The sequence below is a fragment of the Thunnus thynnus genome, chromosome 15, assembly GCF_963924715.1.
Source record: "Thunnus thynnus chromosome 15, fThuThy2.1, whole genome shotgun sequence".
In the NCBI taxonomy this organism is placed as follows: Eukaryota; Metazoa; Chordata; class Actinopteri; order Scombriformes; family Scombridae; genus Thunnus; species Thunnus thynnus.
The window spans coordinates 9,060,624-9,080,536 of record NC_089531.1 but is presented as its reverse complement, the minus strand read 5'-3'; the positions used below and the strand labels follow the sequence as shown (position 1 = coordinate 9,080,536).

Below are 19,913 nucleotides of genomic sequence, written 5' to 3'. Positions count from 1 at the left end.
ACACAGTTAAATTGATGGTTGATGTCAAAACAGCGGAACACATAAAAGGCTCTCAAACCAGATATGACACGATAAAGACGGTGATACACCACTTCCCCTTGCTGTGTCATTTAGCTTGTAAAGGGGTGTCAGGGTGAATTGGCTCCAAGTGTGGGATTAAAATAAATCTAGACGTCTGTCACATACAAGGATCCTATAGCTTTGAAAAGTCTTAAAATGTGAAATACAATGTTTAGGTCTGAAGAGGTAAAGTAATATTGTACATGTCCAGTTTTTAGATGTTTATTAGCTGCCAATTCTATTTATTATTTTGGCAGTTTATTAAGTTTGGTTTGTGATTGTTTCTCTAGATTTCTCTTGCAGGAATACTAAGCAATTAGGCAACAGTACACACAGTACAGTCAATTCATATATGTCGTAAGTAGGTGCATTTATGATTTAAAAGTCTGGAGTATTTGCAGAATCCAGGGCTCACATTATTTGTTGTGATGTCAGGTGACCTCCCAGCCCTCCAATGGTAGCACAAGTGGCGCAACACCATCCCGAAAGACCCAGACGTCGGGCCCGAAAGTCCGCAAGAGTGTCAGCAGTCGCATCCATGAGGCTGTTAAGGCCATCGCCTTGTGTCACAATGTCACGCCCGTCTACGAGTCGCACATCGGCGTGAACGGAGAGACGGAGTCTGCCGAAGCCGACCAGGACTTCAGCGATGACAACCGCACCTACCAGGCCTCCAGTCCTGATGAGGTAATTATGAGCTGCAATTAACCATTTTTTAGCATTTTCAGTTTAATTTTACTGCTTGGAAAAAAAAAAAAAACGCCTAACCCATGTACTATTGAGCAAAGCACTGAATGCCAAACTCACTGTTACACTCAAACAAATCTTGGTTTTGACATCTTTGATAAAATATTTGCAACCTGTCACTGTTTATATACTGTATCTCTAAATATACTTTAAGAGAATTTTCACTTTTCACATCATGAGATAACATATTTTAAAAGGTTTCCAATCAGTTTTCTTGAGGATTTGTGGACACAATGGCACTTTATCTGTTTTTAAGACTTTACTTATCATCCATATCTAGTTTTTTTTTTCCAGCCATATGCTATTTTCAAGCCAGAGAGACAAACTATAGACAACCAGAGCCTGTAATGAAGGTTGCATATTTGCAAGTTGTCGACAGTTATTAAATATTAATAAATAGTTTTGCTGTTTAAGTTCCTTCCTCTGCCCCTCTGGCCGAAGAACGAATGGACCCCCTCCACAGTTGCCTCCCAGTCTGAATGTTTTATTGGTGACGCTGCTAAATAACCCCAGTTTGTCATGATAGTCATTTCATGAAGGGAAAGTCAGAGGTCATGAACTCCTCGTAGAGGTTAAGCTATTTAACTGTCTGTATTTGCCTCCTGAAAATTTACTGCTCGAACTGAAGGAAGAATGCGGCACAGAAACGATCCCAAAGCTTTCTTTCCTCTGGCCGTCTCTCCGTGTAACCCAAGAGTTGGAGCATTTATGACTGAAGGTGCTGCTAAGCCTTTTACATATAGACTTTGGTACTACAGATTTCAATAATAGAGATATCCAATGAGAATACTGTTGATAATTGAATACTGGGAACACTGGGAAAGATTTGACAGCTTTTCAAAGAGCTGTTTAATGTATACTGAAGGGGAGCTAATCTTCCTCTGCACACACACAGGTTAAAACCTCTGGCATGTTTATTACCCATGATGACATGTGAGGCTTCGTAAAGCCTTTGAGAGACTTGCATTCTTTCTGTCCCATCCTGAACCAAGTCCAGCAATCAAAATGAAGATAAAAAGGTGGCGAAGGATAAATCTCAGTTTTCCATTTTGCCCTGGTGTCCTCCTCCCGGAGTTGATGTATATATTTATTTATATCCCTGCTCTATCTCCCTTTCTCCATTGTCTCACACTACTTGGATTGATCAATATTTAATTTTCTCTCAGAGACGATGAGAGGTGGAGGTCTGTGATTGTTGGTGGAGCTCTCCCTTCCCCTTCTACTATATTCTTTGTTCTTTCGCTGTCCTTTTATTTCCCCCTCTCGCTCTCCGTCTCTCTCCCCTTGTCTCCTCAGTCTCATTGACTGCAGCATCAGATCTTGGCCACCGAACCTCTGTTAGCGACAGTTTGTTAGGCCCTGGCTCTGTGCTCAGCCTGTCTAATGTAATGAGCCGTCATTAAGGAGATGAAGTGGGCTGGACACTGAGGTCAGAACAGGGGTCATCTGACCTGCTGGTCAGCCATGCTATGAACAGAGTCCTCGTGCAACCTTTGACCCTTGTAATATTAGACAAGAGCATTTGACTGTAGCCTTTAATGACTGCCATGTCCCAGGAAGTGGGTGTTTCATTATTTTCAGTTGGATGTAACTGGCAGCCTCAGTGAGTGTTTGAGGCATTTGCACCATAATATCTTATATCTGACCTTATATATGCAAATAAAGTGTTTCTTTGGACCTGACAGCAGGGTGCAAAATTAACTTTTTTGTCCACCAGCCAAATGGCTAGTGAATGTTCAAATTTTACCAGCCACTCAGTAGATTACCATTGTGTTTTTTTGGCTGGTGAGTGAAACAAATCTACCAGCCACTTGCATATTTTACCAGCATTTGGCTGGTTGCTGGTGCTAATTTTGTGACCTGCCTGACAGTTATCTTTTAAAAGGGGTTGCAAAGCAGCCAGGTAGTATATGAAAAAAAATGGTGCCATGTTTTAATAATTTATAATGGAGCAATACTGGTCCTGTGCAATTAGAACCCATATCTCGATAATGATGGCTGGATTTGAAGAATGCTTTATGACATTATGAGGTAGCATATGTGGACACACACCCACTGATTTCATTAAGACTAAACAAAGCTTCCCAGAGTAAATTATTAAAAATACATTCAGATTTGAGTATTTGCAAGGTAATAATATATTAGTAGAGCTAATTACAATAGATGGAATTGTTGACCCTCTTTCAACATGATCAGATTTGTCAATTGTGTCTGATCAAAGTAATTTTTGATATAGAATAAGGATAAGATATCTGATAAGGATTCTGTTGAGAAGAAATCTTTAATAGTAGTGGAAATTAGGGATAGCCTAATTTTCTGCGCTCGTATACAACGTGTCATACCAGTCAGCTCTTGTATGCTCTCGACTGGAATGACACTTGTCCGCTCTTTTTCTAATAAAACTATTTGTTGTAGACTGTATTTTAAAATAACAGGATCCTTTGCCTTTCATGCTGATGATCTTGCTTTTTTTTTTAAGTTTGACGTTAGCATTGTCATGTAGGTTATTTTGTAACTTTTATGTAAAGTGCCAATCTCAAAGAGCTCCGTTTCATTCTCTGTGGCGGCATCGTATGGCGTTAAGCAGTAATTGCAGGTGTGTCTTTGCACTTCACTCGACTTCACTCCCAGAGATCCCAACACTGTCGCTGTCAGGGATGTACAGAGAGCCCAGTATTTGTATTTGTATCTGTATTTGTTGAGGCAACAAAATTATTTGTATTTGTATTCAAATAAAAGTGGAAATAGGCGTAACAATCCTGTTTTTGTTTTTATCACACTTCTAATTTAAGGATATTAAAGTGTTAATATAAGTGTTCTTCAATAAACTATTTTGCAAAGAAGGGTTCCCTCACCGGGTCTCAACCTCCCGATCTCCCAGACCACGGACGACTGCGCTGACCGCTCGGCCAAAACAAAGACATACAGACCTGCAGCTATCTATAGTTGCTGTGTAACATCACGCTAGCACAAGCGAATTGAACAGCGAGTCTGTTGTGTTAAGTCCGCCTACAGTCCCTGGCGGATCAACCACTGGGTGATGGAAAACGTGTCATTAACTGCGCCGTTGTGATTTGAATGTATGACAGGAAAGCCGCCACGGACGCCCGGTTCGTAATAATCATAATACTGCAAATACAAGAGCTTTCATTAGTCATTGTGTTACCTCACTCGACGATAGATAGTAACAGACATTTACTTAAATGAAAATCTTCAAACTATAACTTTAAAGTGCAATTTGAAATTTATGAATGTAATCTAAGGGGTTTTTCATCAGACCTTTTTACTCCAATATGGCTCATGGAGTTAATTAGGGTGAGGAATATAGCTTTTTTTTCATACACTGGATAAGTGGCTGCCAAAAGGCACAACCAGACCGCACAGAGAGGTTGACAGTGATCCACATATCCTGTTACTGTTGACCTCTAACTTCAGTTAAAGCACAATTTATGGAATTTAGGAGGTTTTTCATAAACCCAGCTCACACACGTTTTTATGTAGAGATACGATTACTCAGAAATCTAAACAAAACTGTTGCAATATCCCAAAATGAATTCAGCTCTTGAGTGTTTCCCTCCTACCTGTGACATTAGAGGAGAAGAATTATACTGTTAAGGGTCCATTTTCATCATGACATGCTTCAGCTGCTGTTTATTTTAAAGGCAGTCTGCCATTGTGATTTACATGATCACTAGAACATTGTGAACATAGTTGAAATGATTGATCGGGTTGTTTAAGCCTGTCTGCCGTTGTCGTAAAGAAGTCAGCAGCAGCCTTTTCTATTGCTGTGGTAACACATGATTCACATGCAGTTTGTATCAAAGTTGACAAAGCTTTAAATAGTTTTTGTAGAGCTGATAAAGTAGATTGAAGAGCTAGGGTTAGCGTCCTCAGCTCATGCTGTGTGTTCATGTGTATGTGTGTGTAGTTATGCACACACACACACACGATAATGACACACAGATGTGTGTTAAGTAAATATAGGCAGCCCTTTTTACGGAGCTCAAAGGGGGAGCAGGAGAAATGATGGGGTATTAACAGGAAGTTCCAATTTGTAGGTCAGAGTATAATAACAACCTTTGAGTGAGCAAATTGAAAATGAACCCATTGAGGATTGAGTCGTGTGCAGCTGAACGCTCACTCGGGGGCCGCAGTTCCTGCTGAGGAGAAAAAGAGGAAAGAGAAACAGAAAAACACTTATCTGGAGCTGAATGAGAAGAGCTCTGCCGCTCTGGAGATAACTCTACAGATAACTCTCTGATGCCTTGTCTTTCAACTGCATGTGAAAGTAGATGATCAGCTGATGGTCTTCTTTATATGAGTCAGATGTTTTTTCATGGTCCTTTTGGTAGAGACTGATTTCAACATAAATATTTTTGGTCATTAATCTACTTGTATTTTCTCAAAACTTCCCATAATTTTGTTGAATCCATTCTCACAATCAAGGAATCTGCTGTTTGTCACCAAATTACACTCATTGCAAAGCCAGATTAATAATCATGAATATCGGAAAACTGCAAAAATACATTTAAACGTGTAGAGAATGCATTATATGTTTCCTCTTCCCTTTGTTCTGAATGGGTTTTTTTCCATCTTTTCCATAGGACAAATAAGTGTAACTGTCAAATTTCATCTTGGGTGGATCGTTTTCATTATGTAACGGCCAAAATATAAATCTGTTCATATCTTCTCCTCAGGTGGCGCTGGTGCGGTGGACCGAGAGCGTCGGCCTGACCCTGGTGAACAGAGACCTGACCTCCCTGCAGCTGAAGACTCCTTCAGGACAGATTCTCTCGTACTACATCCTGCAGATCTTTCCCTTCACCTCAGAGAGCAAAAGGATGGGCATCATCGTCAGGGTGTGGACCTTCTCTATTACAATATGATGTGTGAATTCTGTGTGGTCTCATGTTTCTGTGTTTTTGTGGTCATTTCTGTCAGTCCTGTAGATGCAATACATTTTTCTACTTTAAATTATTTTACCTTAAATATCCCTTAGAGCCAGAATTTGTACTGTAGTGGTTTTGGTGTCAAAAATATAACTTTGATTTTTAGCACCCAGTTATATCTGCTTGTGTACATTTACATTTTCAGCTGTTTGATTTTTATGCTTTAAATTTAGATTTAATAGTACAGGAGTACTAATCGTCTTTTTTTGAATTTGATTTAGGAGGAGTCAACGGGAGACATCACTTTCTACATGAAGGGCGCTGATGTTGCCATGGCGAGCATCGTACAGTATAACGACTGGTTGGAGGAAGAGGTAAAGACTCCGTCCTGAGAATAACAAATTAATGTCACATGTTTGAAGCCTGCAGCCAGTTTGTCCATCAGCCATCATGTCTCCTCTTAAAAATTATAATTCTATAATTCTTTAGATTTCAGTCCCGGTTAATTTGGTTTCAGCCGTGGTTAATTTGATGACAACAAGTGTGGTTCAAAACTACAGATCCCAGAATCAAAAACTCCTTGAGCAGCTGCTTTTTTAGAAATACAACAGTAGAGCAGCTGATGTATCTATTAGCAATACAGACAAACTGATTTACATTTTTTAAATAATGAAGTCAGCCAATAATTCCATCATTCCCTGAGCCATCCCAATCCGATTTCATGCTGCACATTATAAAAGCACAAAAGCAGAGCACAGTAAAAACTTGTTCCAATACTCCCTGCAATATTTAAAACTGATCTGCTGTCAAAAAAATGTTTCATCATGTCTTGTTTTGACAATAAAGGCCACCTTGTGTTTCACCAGTTGAATGCTTTTAATATGAAGCAGCAGCAGTAGGAAATGAGGGAGGGAAAGTGAGCAGTAGACAGTGAGGCTGATATCGATGAGGTAAAATTACAAACTATAATGCTGGATTTTGTTTCATGGGAATCCCTCACGTGGATCCCACACAGGAATGGTGAACTCTGCCAGTAACAATTACAGCAACTATATAGAGAGGTAATTACAGAATGTAAATATATTGAGCGGCTACTGCTTGAAACAGTAAATTGTGTCAAAAACTGGGTTTGGTTGTATAAAAATCTTCAGGATTATAATTTAAAGTGTCTTTTAGTGAGACCTCTGACTGGAAGTATTACCAAATGACAAAAATGTAAATTGTTATAAAATAGAAAAGGATTAACAACAGATTAATATAAGAATAATTGCTCATAGGAGTCATTTTTTAGTCTGATAACCTCTGGTAATCAGGACATTCATCGCGAGATCAACAGGCAGTGTCTACACCAGTTCAGTGGTCGAAGGTCTTGTGCGCATATGTTCATAATTATATTGGCATTATTGAGTCATTTACCACCGGGGGCAGCTTTTGATTTAATTAGTGACCTAGATAAAGTTGAAGTAATTACAGTATGTCATATTCTTGAACAATGGTGCTAATGATGTCCTGTTGGCTGTAATATCCCGCTGTCAAATCAGTCGGCGCTACAGTTAACTCTGCTTGTCAATAACCAATCAACAGGACAGATTCGCCTCATTGGTGTTTCATATCAAAAATGAACTGCCATCCATCCCTTTGTTTTACTGTGTCCTCTGAATTTCACCACAGGCTATGTTATTCACTATTGATTTATTTTGGTGTTGGTAACAATATGCTTCTATTGACTGTACTGTACACAGTGTACTTAAACAGCAGCTGCTCTGAAAGAATAGATGATCTGTCCTATATTTAGATTTGTCATAGAGAAAACATATCAGTTTGATTATTTGGTTATTGTAACCAAAATTGAAATGGGAAAATCCTTCTGAAAAATTAACTGTGTGCATGTCTGTCTTCCAACGTCGTTCTTTCCTTTCTCTCAGTGTGGGAACATGGCCAGAGAGGGTCTGAGAACGCTGGTGGTGGCCAAGAAGTGTCTGTCTGAGGAGCAGTATCAGGACTTTGAGGTATGGATGAACCCTATTGTATGTACTCTACATGCCTTTCATCCTTTACTTCGTTCTCTTTAAATGAATATCTCTTGCACAAATTGCAATTCTCAAAACAACATTACATTTCCTTTGTCAAGATATTTGGTTGAAAATACCTTGATGAGGGCTTCTGGTTCCACCACCGTCAGAGATGGGAGCCAAGAATGTGGTCTCCTCCGACAGAATTTTAAAATATTCCTCTAATTGGTAAATAAACCCCATGTAGTAGTAAAAGCAGTCAGATAGCAGGACAACCATGGAAACAAGAGAAAAAAACTAAAAAAAATACAACAGAACTTTTAGACGGTAAGCGACACTCCACCTGCACACCTGCTTGGATCTGCAGGGACTCACTGCGCTCTTGCGTGAGCGCAGACAAGCGCTCCGCAATGGAGCAAGTAGTGAGAAACATGCTTAAGGTCCAAACTCACCATGACGATAAACTTGTCGATCAAGAAGAGACAACATCAGAATATATATAACGTGCCAGAAAACGAGGAAGGAAGTTTGATGATAACTTTTGTGGAGACACTCCTCAGAGACAAAATGGACATCCCCCAAACTACAGAACTCCATATTTTGAGAGCACACAGAGCGCTAGCCCCGAAACCCACAGCTACAGGCAAACCCAGATTGATTGTGATTAAATTCCACCGGTACAAAACAAAAGTCCTACATAAAGCTTTGGAAGAGAAGGAGATTCTCCCAAAAAAAACAGAACTATGATACTGAGCAAGCAAAAAGAATACAGTGAAGTGAAATGAATGTTGAAGGAGAAGAGGATCTGCTTCCAGACCCCCTATCCAGCCAGACTACGTGTCCTATACGAGGATGGGCCGCGACTCTACCACATGATCAGAGAGGCCATGAAAGACTTGAAGGACAGAGGTTGTACAGAAACCTTTAGTTCGGAAGCTTCAGTCTGGCAAATGATGGGTTTACTGATTGTTGACAGTTACATCAGTTCATGTTTTTATTTATATGTTCAACTAGAGAGATTATTTGTTGCAGATTGTTTTGGCAGTCTGAGTTTCCTTACAGAAAAGACGACACATGAAAAACTCAGGATAGTTTCCTTCAATGTCAGCGTAGTGTACTTAACCCAATAAAACACAGTAAGATACTTTCCAAAATGGAAAGGCACATATTGTATATTTCCAAGAAATACGTTTAAACGATAGAGAGCACAAAAGATAAACAGACATATGAACAAAAAGATAACGAGGGCAGATTTATCTTGATTAGGGGAACAATAGATGAGACTGAAATCACCCTACTTAACATTTATGCTTCTCCAGGAAGTGACCTCTCTTTCTTCAAGAAGATATTGGACATAATAATAAGTCATACTGAAGGGGTCTTGATATGTGGAGGAGATCTAAACATACATCTGTATGTAACTAGATCTATCAAATCATACACACACATCTCTAAAGCAGGAAGCAAAAAGTTCAATGAATTAAAGAAAGACATAAGCCTAATAGATATAAGAAGAGAAATGTTTCCTGATGCAAGGCAGTACACACACTACTCTACCCCTCACTTGGTATTCACCAGAATTGACTACTTCATTATTTTTAGTAAAGACAGGTCAAGGATCAGGGACTCAGATATTGGAATAATAGATTTAAGTGACCGTGCCCCTATATATATTACTGTCAATTCGGAGAACTGCCAAAGAAACACAACATGTAGATTTAATTTGAGTTTCTTAATTCAAATGTACATAAAAGAAAATGATAATGGAGAGATTTCACCGCCTATCATATGGGATGCAGCAAAGGCAAAATCATAGCTGTAACCTCACTCAAAAAAAAAGCTGCGTCAAAGAAAATTACTTGATTTGCAAAATCATTTGAAGCTGCTGGATGGTTGTCATACACAAGATACTACAACAAATAAAGAAAACTAGAAACAAAATTAACATATTATATACACAAGAAACTGAGAAAAAGATGCTACTCACTAAAGAAAGATACTTGGAGAACAGCTCTAAATTCACAAAACGATTGGCAGGGAAACTGAAAAAGCAACAGGCAGATAGTACAACATATAAAATATGAGACTCCCAAAAAGTGCCATGGAAAGCAAACGGGACAAGAGCCAAGCGGTCTTTGAATCATTCTACAAATGACTGTATTATAGACTACTGGAGGATGAAGAAGACTAGATTGACTGTTTTCTAGAGGCTCTAGAATTACCAGATATGACTGAAGATCAAAATAAGGTCCAAAGTGCAGAAATAACTGCAAAAGAATTAAATGAGGCAATTAATAGACTAATTAATATACCCCCCCTCTTGGAAAGAGACTATTATATCTCTTATACCTAAAGAGGGAAAAGATAAGATTGAATGTGGGTCTTATAGGCCGATTTCATTCCTTAATGTTGATTATTGCATATTCACATCTATATATCTATATTGGATTTATACACCATTATACAAAAAAGATGAAATTATGTGTTTTCAAACTTTAAAAGAGACTTGTTTTGCTAGAAAAGCAAGATTTTTATAGATATCTCCAATTAAGAAATTACTACAACCAAAAAATCAAAAAGAAAAACACCAGAGAAGCCAGTAAACCCTTTATCCAACTATTCATAAATGCATATAAATCAGACATTAAGAGAGATCATCTCTCGGCTGTAGAAGAGTCTCCACAATCTGAAAGCTTACTCAACAAAATATATAAAGGACAGACGGGAGAAGGAAGAAGACCTGACAAAAATGAAGGATGGCATATTTCAATGGGAAACCACAAAATGTCATGCATGGAAAGAATTTTGCTGGAAAATATAGTTGGTTTTTTTTATCACTCCCCTTATGAAGGCACACTGTGATGATGGTAATCCTCAGTGTCGGAGAAAATGTGACTGTCAAGCCACAAACCACTACCATGTTTTTTGGGGAATGCCAAAACATACAGAATTACTGGGAAGAAATACAGACCAACTTTAATACACATATGCAAATAGATTACAAAGCCATATATTTAGGCTACATCTCCCCAGAAGGACAAGGTATTGACAAGTACTTGATGGGTATATTGGTGGCAGCAGGGAAAAAGGCTCTGACCAAAAGATGGATGGTGCATGTCAGACCTAGCATAAATAACTGGATAGATGTGACAATAGGGATTTACATGATGGAAAAGGTTACTTTCTCCTTAAACTTAAAGATGGACATCTTCATACAACACTGGGAAAAAATGGGTGCAATATGTCAAACCCCCTAATACCTGATTTTGTTAAGATAATGAGTTGATAGAACATCAATAATTTTTTATTTTTTCCTTATTGTATTCTTTGGTGTTCGAATATCTCATCTATACAACTGTGCTATTTTTATTTATTTATTTATTTATTTCCCTTTACCGCTCCCTCCCTGGATGTATATAGTTATGTTGTGTGTCTTGCTTCATAGCTATCCCTTGAAAATGAAAAGAAACAGACTGAGTCAATATAAATGAAAACAAGGCTGAGAGACTATATTTTTGGTACAAGATACTTTCTGACCCTTTTTTTCCCCTTCTTTCTTATATATCCATTTGTACTACCTGTAGATGTAATAACAATATACTTTGAAAAGAAAAAAAAAAGAAAATACCTTGATTTTGTTCACCATCACCAGCCCAAAAACTTGAATTTCCCTTTCTTGTTTCCTTCCCTCAGGGTAGAAATAGGCCAGTTTTGATGACGACATTATCCAACAGCTCCCCCCAGTCTTCCCTGTTTTGTTTATTTTTTACTGTCTTTGACGAATTAATTCACCCGATGTGTTGGGGCTCCTTTCACCCCTCAATCTCCCCTCTCCTCTCCCTTCTCTGTGCAGAACCGCTACAACCAGGCGAAGCTGAGTATCCACGACCGAGGCCTGAAGGTTGCAGCAGTCGTGGAGAGCCTTGAGAGGGAGATGGAGCTTCTGTGTCTGACTGGTGTGGAAGACCAGCTACAAGCAGACGTCAGGCCCACGCTGGAGCTGCTCAGGAACGCTGGCATCAAGGTCAGCAAGGAAATTTAACAACTGACCATGAGGGTAACACTGGTGTATTCTGATTTTGGCTGGTTTATCTGTACCACCAGCCTGTAAAACCCACACACTTCAGACATAAAAGGGATGTAACCAGCAACACAAAAAAGGAGTAAATGGTAATCTTTCTTTGAAAATTAATAGTAATCATGTGTTCATAAAAACAGACAGTATGAATAATGCCCAAGAGTCTTAAAATATTAGTAAAGGTAATTGAGGAACCATACATAAATCCATGGAGCTGCACTCTGAAATGCTTCATCTTACATCTTTTCTGTTTAGATCTGGATGTTGACGGGGGACAAGCTTGAAACGGCTACATGCATCGCCAAAAGCTCCCATTTGGTCTCCAGAAACCAAGACATCCACGTTTTCAGACCGGTAACGCTGTTTCACTTCCCCTCTGTCCCGCTGCTTTGTAATCATGATGCGCCTACTTAATGGGAGATAAAAAGCCTAAATGTTCTCATAGCTAATTGTATTGTGTGGCTCTCGAGCAGGTCTCAAACCGAGGAGAGGCCCATCTGGAGCTCAACGCCTTCAGAAGGAAACATGACTGTGCTCTGGTCATCTCTGGAGACTCCTTAGAGGTACTACAACACAGTGCAGCACACAGGGACATTTCCTTGCACAACAGATGATGCTGGAGATGCAGCCAAATAGGCAAAGAGAGAATAAAAAGTAATTCTCAGCCAAAAGTAATACTTTGCAGTTCAACCAAGGTCTTGAGGATAAGCAGAGGGAGAAGAATCACGAAAACATATCAGTATTTTGTAATGAGATGGAACAATTTGAATCTTTGCTACAAGGGCTGAAAGTTTATCTATGCAGGAGTTGCATATGTATTTTCACTTGGGCTTACACGATGGGCTTATCAAACTGAACAATGTATGGATAGAAAACATATAAATACATCCAGAATGTTTAGGATTCAGTAAACTATGCTTTATAGCTTTGTTTCTGTGGTGTTGCAGGTGTGTTTGAGGTATTACGAGCATGAGTTTGTGGAGCTGGCGTGTCAGTGTCCAGCGGTGGTCTGCTGTCGCTGCTCCCCGACTCAGAAGGCCCAGATTGTCACGCTCCTCCAGCAGCACACAGCCAACAGGACCTGTGCCATAGGTGAGTGTTGACAGGAAGTTTGTTGGCTCCAGTCCACAGACAGCGTGGGAAATCCTGTCATTCCCCCAGGGAGGAAAATGTTAAACAATGTGTAACACAATCTATCGAACAGATTAATTTAATAATCAGTCCAGTGGATTCGTTTATACTCTTGTTTGATGTCCTGGAGAAGCTAAATTGGTTACTGCTGATGAAATGCCTCTGAAGTAGACACAATATTTTCCTGTTGCTAAACTGCAGCTGTGATTATTTAACTTCACTGATTTTAAGCAGGGTGCTCTAAATGGATGTATATTAACACACATACACAGAAACTGCAGCAAATATACGTAGTACTTCTTGTAGCCACAAGATGGCAGTCAAAGCTTGCTAAGAGTGGCACCTACCGCCATCTGCTTCTTGTATAACTTCTTGCAGACATTGTAAAACTTTATGTAGCTGGGGTTTTTTTTTTTTAAATGTATGTTTTCATTCTCTGACAGGTGATGGGGGAAATGATGTTAGTATGATCCAGGCTGCAGACTGTGGTATTGGAATCGAAGGAAAGGTAAAAGCTTTCATAATTAAACCAGTAACCACAAAATTTCATTATGACCTCAAGTGTTTTCCTGGATTAGGCCTCGTAACTTGACTTAGGCCAGGCAGCTCTGATATATCTTGAATAAACATATTAAGCACTTACTTCATTAAGTGGTGAAACTATAAGCACTTGGAGGCCTACCTTTTTTATTGGTTATACTTTTCTCTGAGGGCCTCGTGTCTTTCCTAACTGTAAAGAACTTTATTGACACTGAAACAACATTTAAGAGCATGAACTGATGTTTACACATACTGTATTTCCCTTTATTGTTTTTTTTTTAATCAACATCTTAAAAGCAGATATTAGTGCTGTTCAACACAGCAGTAACATTTCTTGTTTATATTCCTGTGTTTTTTTTCAAACAGGAGGGGAAGCAGGCATCACTGGCCGCAGACTTTTCCATCACTCAGTTTAAGCACATTGGCCGTCTGCTTATGGTTCACGGCAGGAACAGCTACAAGCGCTCTGCTGCGTTGGGTCAGTTTGTTATGCACAGAGGGATGATCATCTCCACCATGCAGGTATAGTGTCAATAAAACCACTGATGAACCTTTTTGACAAAACTTGTTTTGCTGAATTTTAATCACTTTTTTTTTTTTTCTGAACTGCATCTGCTCTTTTAAAGTCATATTGTTGATGGTTTGTTTGGGATGTCTGTTCTTGATTAGTTGTTTTGTTTTTAATATGTGCTGTGTGGTGAAGCCAAAGACAACTTTCCACATTGTGGACAATAAAGTTCCTAACTAACTTACTTTTTATAACACTGTTTTTGTTTTCCATTCTCAGGCTGTCTTCTCTTCCATATTCTTCTTTGCCTCTGTTCCTTTGTACCAGGGTTTCCTCATGGTTGGGTATGAACATTTTTCAAATGTCTCATGATAAACATATTGATTTATTTTAGCGAGAATGAGTAATTATTGTTCCTACCACCTCCATACATACACTCAGTTAAGAGGCTGGCTGTTAACATCATGAACACTTGTATGGCTTATATCCTTACAGCCTCACACCAGCAGGAAACAGATGTGTGGATAAATAATAATCTTACCCTTTAGTTTGATTGTTCATCCTCTCCATCTTAACATTGTTAATTTCCATGTACTTTACTGCTCCCTCATGCAGATATGCCACCATCTACACCATGTTTCCTGTGTTTTCCTTGGTTCTGGACCAGGATGTAAAGCCAGAGATGGCTCTGCTCTATCCAGAGCTTTACAAAGACCTCACCAAGGTACGGTATCCTTTTTTAGAATAAAGTCACTTCATTCTCATTTTTTCCAGTAACAGCTCTTGTTGGTTGTACCAGGTGAAAGTATATTGCACTCATAGATGTTTCTCTCTTTCAGGGGCGTTCATTATCTTTCAAGACTTTCCTCATTTGGGTTTTAATCAGTGTGTATCAAGGTAAGCTGTGCACACTTTTCCTTAAAGTTCTCCATCTGTTGACCATCAGCTGCTGTGGCTGACAAATGAAAACATTAGCTTCATAAAAATAACTACAAATAACTTACTAAAAATAAGTTTTCAACAGAATCTAGAATATGACGGCATCTGTGAAGAATAACCAGTCTGGCATTGCATACTGCCAAAGCAACTCTTCAACTACCATATCATCAATTTTACTGTGCCTAATGCCAGGGTCCCCTGGCCCCTTCAAACTCTGTTTCTCAGTATCTTAGGTTTCCAACCGCCATCCGCTTTTACATGCAGGCTTTTGTCTGACCAGTAAATCGATATTTCTGTAATCGCTAAGCCATGCAGCGTGTGAGAAAGATCTATGTTCCTGCTCAAGCATGACTTCCTGACAGCTCAAGGTTTTTAATTAAAGGCCAATACCAGGTCTGTGGAAAAAAAAAAAGAGAAATGTGAAGACGATATGAGAGGACGACAGCAGAGGAGGAAAATATTAGGGACCAATCTAGCTTAATTCATTATGGTGTTTGACTCGCTGGAATGCTCTGTATGAAGACTGTATGAAAAAGCAATTATGTGATCAGTTATAGGCTATTAAGCTCAATTTGTGTTGTGTTATGATCAAATGAAAGGCTATCAAAATACTGTAGGCGCCCAAAGATGAGTGAGTGTCTGGACGCTCGAAGACATTTACCAAAGTGAGACACACTAGAGCACATTGTGCATCTTTTACCCTCATAAAAATGTTATTGAATCAGTCCTTATCTCCAGACACATTAATCCTTAACTCAATGTCCCACGCAACTATTTGTGCTCACAAGAACAGATCTGGGCCGAATGGTCATTTGAAAATACTTTTTGTGATTTCTTATAAGCTACTTTTTTCCGAGACTAGTCCCACATGGATAATAAGTAGAGCTGCAATGATTAGTCATTTGAGATTTATCAAAATAGTTGCAGATAAATTTTCTTAACAAAAATGCCTGTTGTTTCCACCTTCTCACATAAGATGATTTACTGCTTGTTCTTATCATACATGATAGTAAATGAAATATCTTTCGGTTTTGGACTGCCGGTTGGATAAAAAAAGCTATTTGAGGTCATAAATTTGGACTCTTGGAAGTGGTGATGGCTGTCTTTCATTTCTTTCTGACTTTTCTTAGACTAAACAATCAATTTATAAAGAAAATGACTGGAGAGATGACTGTCATAAAGCATTTTGAGTTATTTTTGTGCTCTTGCTTTTACGTAACATGTTTCCATCTGAGTTGTTGTGATAGAAATAATTCCAATCTTGTGATACTTCAACTAGGTTAAAACAAGCTTTAACTATCTGGTTCAGAGCCACGTTTGACAAAGATCTTGTGGAACATAAAAGTGAAATCCTGCAGGAAAATGCTCACCCCTTGACATTGATCCAGTATTAGTGATTCATTCCTCTTTAAACTAAACTGGTCTGATGATTTTGTGTGGTTGATGTGTTTCCTTTGGCGCCACCAGGTGGCATCCTCATGTACGGTGCTCTGGTGCTGTTTGAGTCGGAGTTCGTGCACGTGGTTGCCATCTCCTTCACAGCACTCATCCTGACGGAGCTCCTGATGGTGGCGCTGACGATTCGTACCTGGCACTGGCTCATGGTGGTGGCCGAGTTCTTCAGCCTGGGCTGCTACCTGGCCTCGCTCGCCTTCCTCAATGAGTATTTTGGTAGGTGTCCATTTTGTCAGAGGTTTTACAGTTCTTATATACAGTGTAACCTTGTATCTTTGAAAAAGTTAGCTTAAAGGAAATTGAAAGCTATGCATTTGTAAATTTTTAAAGGGGTTTCATGTACCCAAGCTTGATGAAAATAGTGCAAAATGCTCATATTAAATTCTGACTCAAGCTCAAGTCCTTTGCAAAGTTACACAAGACCAAGTTTTGGCACAACAGCAGTTTAATTACTTTGATGGAGCATGCAACCCTATTTTCTCTCATGTTTGCTTACTGCAAATACCAGAAAACTACAAATACAGTAGCCGTGCAAAAGATAACTTTACTTTTGGTTTGTTAACGCCAGTATTGAGTGGACGGAGCGCTTCAAGGGGCCACGATCTTCTTCTCTGCACCTTCTTTCTGTTCAGTTTGATGTAACACTACCTGGCACCTAAGTGTTGTGCAGTAGTTCAACCCTCAGCTCTGCTTTTTATTGCTTATCCCTGTTTTTCCTCAATGTCCTCCTTTGCTTTTCTGTTCTTTGCCAACGTTTGTACTGCACTCACTCTGTTTCTGCTGCACTTCTTTTGCTTCTGTATGTTGGCAACAGGCATAGGCAGGGTGTCCTTTGGAGCTTTCCTTGGTAGGTTCGCAGCCTGTAAATTCATCTCATCCATCTCTCTGTGTTTATTATTTCTGTACGTTTCAATTTGATGTTTTAATGTGTCTTTTAAGTAATTTGCACTGCATTTCTTTATTCTCTCGTGTCATTTGTGTCATGCCATTTATTCCACTGTTCAGTTCTCATTTTAACGCTGTGATGAAAAAAACTTCCAACACATCAAAGACCAGTATCTGATTTTCAGTTTCCTTACTGTATTGCAACTGTTCATTTTATCTTTTCTATCTCGTAATCAAGTGATGTTGACTTTAGCATTACTTGATTAAATACTTATCATCCTGTGCAATCACTATACTGAGACATGTGTACTTAAGCTGTTCTCTCTTCTTTGTGCTTTCCCAGACTTGTCGTTCATCACGACTTGGCCTTTCCTGTGGAAGGTGTCCGCCATCACGCTGGTCAGCTGTCTTCCTCTCTACATAATCAAATACCTGAAACGCAAGTTTTCACCACCGAGCTACTCCAAACTATCCTCATGAGCCAAACTCGGATTACTTGTGTTTGTTTTGTAGTTCTGTGCTTCTCTGAGCTTTCTATTTTCAGCACTTTTTTTACTCACTGATCCTCAGTGACGGACAGGCGACCTGTAGAGGTCAAAGAACCACTGGAACAATCGAAAATGGAGAGAAATTAAATAATTGTTCATTGGATTTATGTCACTGAGACTTGGGATTACTTGAAATGACAGAGCACATAAAAAAAAAGACTATATAAGGACGGATTTTGTCACACAACAAGATTGAAATGAAGTAAGTGACTGCACTTAGAAGGCCTGAAACACTTTGACCCCATTTTTTGTCAGAAAGGGTCAATCTGCCTTCTTTTGTTTTCAAAAGCATTTCAAACAAATCAGCTTCAAGTGTCATTTTATACAGTTCTGATACATTACTTTCATTGTTTAAATTTTTATATGTGGACTTCAGAATTTTTTTAAGTGTTATTTTTATTCTAGGTATTAATTACATTTGCTAGCCTGCATCTTTGAACAGTGTTGAGTTGCTGTAAGGGATAAAAAAAAAAAAAAGATTATTTACTTTAATGTTTTCCTTTAATATTACTGTAAATAAAACCTTTACACGCAGCATTGATTACTACTGCTGTTAATGTAAACCTCACTGCGTTTAATTCTACTTGTACAAATGTGCATTAACCAAAAATAAGAACATTTATGACGACATTCAGAAAGAAAATGCTGATTATTTGTCCAGGGGGGTGAAAAAAAAACCCTGAAACTGAATTTCTGTGCATTTGCTGCTCTATATTCTTTACATTTTTAAGACAGTGAATGACATCAGTACATCATCTCCATGGTATAAAACCAGCACTCCATAGCAACATTTAATGTCCTATTATCTGCTTATTTGGCCTTGATTATTACATTTATTTTACATTTATGATGTCTGTGGGTGGTCACCAGTCCTCCTGTTAGGATATGGCAGCTCACTTTGTGCCTCATTATGATGTATGTCAATGTATTGAAGCTGCATTTCAGAGCATTGGATGTTAAACAATCAGTCAGAGGTTTTCTTATTACCTCTGCAACCGCATCTGAACTTCCAGGAGCTTCAAACCTGCTGCTCTTCTCAGAAAAACATTTTTCTGATGATAGAACTACTCAAAAAGTCACAAAAAAGGACCCGGAAGCACTAAAAGCTGTGTATTTTTAGGCCTTTATTGAAAACATGACTCCCCTGGGCTTCTGTGTGACTTTGGCCTGTAGAGGACATTGACATTCAGCTCTTGTTAAGGAGGAATGAGTTTTATCATTCACTCCATGTACTGTAAGTGTTAAGCATAGGTTAAGCACAGTGGGGAAAATCCCAATCGAGGAAATGTTGTTGTACATGTAAAATTCAGTTAATGGGATGTAGTTTAGCTATTTTTATTAGTCAGGTTGTCATTAATCATAATTGAGTTAAACTCAGGTTGATTGTTCCTAAAATTCCTACTTAAATCGCTGTATTATTTTGTTTAAATTGTGGCAACCATACTGTAAAATGTAGCTACACTATGACAATAAAGACAAATAGTGGATGTAGTTATTTGGGAAAGAGTTGGCGGGACTGCGACACTTCAATGCAAATTGCATTCAGTGTTTTTAAATTTGTGATTTCCATTCTTACGAAGAGCAATTCCAAATGTCGATCCCTGTGTTTTCTGTCGAGGTCTATGTGTTCTATGTATGTGTCGATGTATAAACTTTTCTTTCTCGTGAACTTGCGTTCCATGTCCTACACTGCGATTTCTAACAGTATGTCTGTTATTTATAATATTGTTATTGATTAATGAATAATAAAAAGAAACAACAGATGCCAGAAAGTTTACTGTTTTTATGTCTTGACTGGAAGATTTAATCCAGTCTTAAAATTCATCATGTGGCCACTAGATGGAGGTAGAGGTTAAATACTTGACAGAGTGAGGATGTGGCACCATGTAAAGGACTATTACAGTCAAATATACACAGTATTATTGAACTTTTAGTTGTTTGTTTAGTGGACAAAAATACTGCTGCTCCTCTGAGATTACAGATGCCACATACGTTGCTGTTGTGGGGCTCATAACAGAGTATAAAGGTTTAAAAATCCCTCGTGGCCACCGCTGTTCAATGCAATAATATGACATCACAAATGCAGATTACTAAAACTTAAAGTCCCAACTGCTGTGCATT

General features: G+C 38.7%; 1 protein-coding gene across 3 annotated transcripts in view; it reads left to right on the top strand.

Moving 5' to 3' along the window:
• atp9b (ATPase phospholipid transporting 9B) overlaps positions 1–19,551 on the top strand; it is a 47,750-nt gene extending 28,199 nt beyond the window's left edge. For all 3 annotated transcript variants that reach the window (XM_067612331.1, XM_067612332.1, XM_067612334.1), the window contains 15 exons: positions 496–747; positions 5,505–5,666; positions 5,978–6,070; positions 7,622–7,705; positions 11,562–11,732; positions 12,042–12,140; positions 12,260–12,349; positions 12,734–12,878; positions 13,361–13,425; positions 13,824–13,979; positions 14,245–14,309; positions 14,581–14,689; positions 14,805–14,862; positions 16,372–16,575; positions 17,588–19,551. In XM_067612331.1, the coding sequence (XP_067468432.1) occupies positions 496–747; positions 5,505–5,666; positions 5,978–6,070; positions 7,622–7,705; positions 11,562–11,732; positions 12,042–12,140; positions 12,260–12,349; positions 12,734–12,878; positions 13,361–13,425; positions 13,824–13,979; positions 14,245–14,309; positions 14,581–14,689; positions 14,805–14,862; positions 16,372–16,575; positions 17,588–17,724 (1,890 nt within the window). In that variant the 3' untranslated portion in view covers positions 17,725–19,551. The remainder of the gene's footprint in view (positions 1–495; positions 748–5,504; positions 5,667–5,977; positions 6,071–7,621; positions 7,706–11,561; positions 11,733–12,041; positions 12,141–12,259; positions 12,350–12,733; positions 12,879–13,360; positions 13,426–13,823; positions 13,980–14,244; positions 14,310–14,580; positions 14,690–14,804; positions 14,863–16,371; positions 16,576–17,587) is intronic.
• Positions 19,552–19,913: the final 362 nt, after the last annotated feature.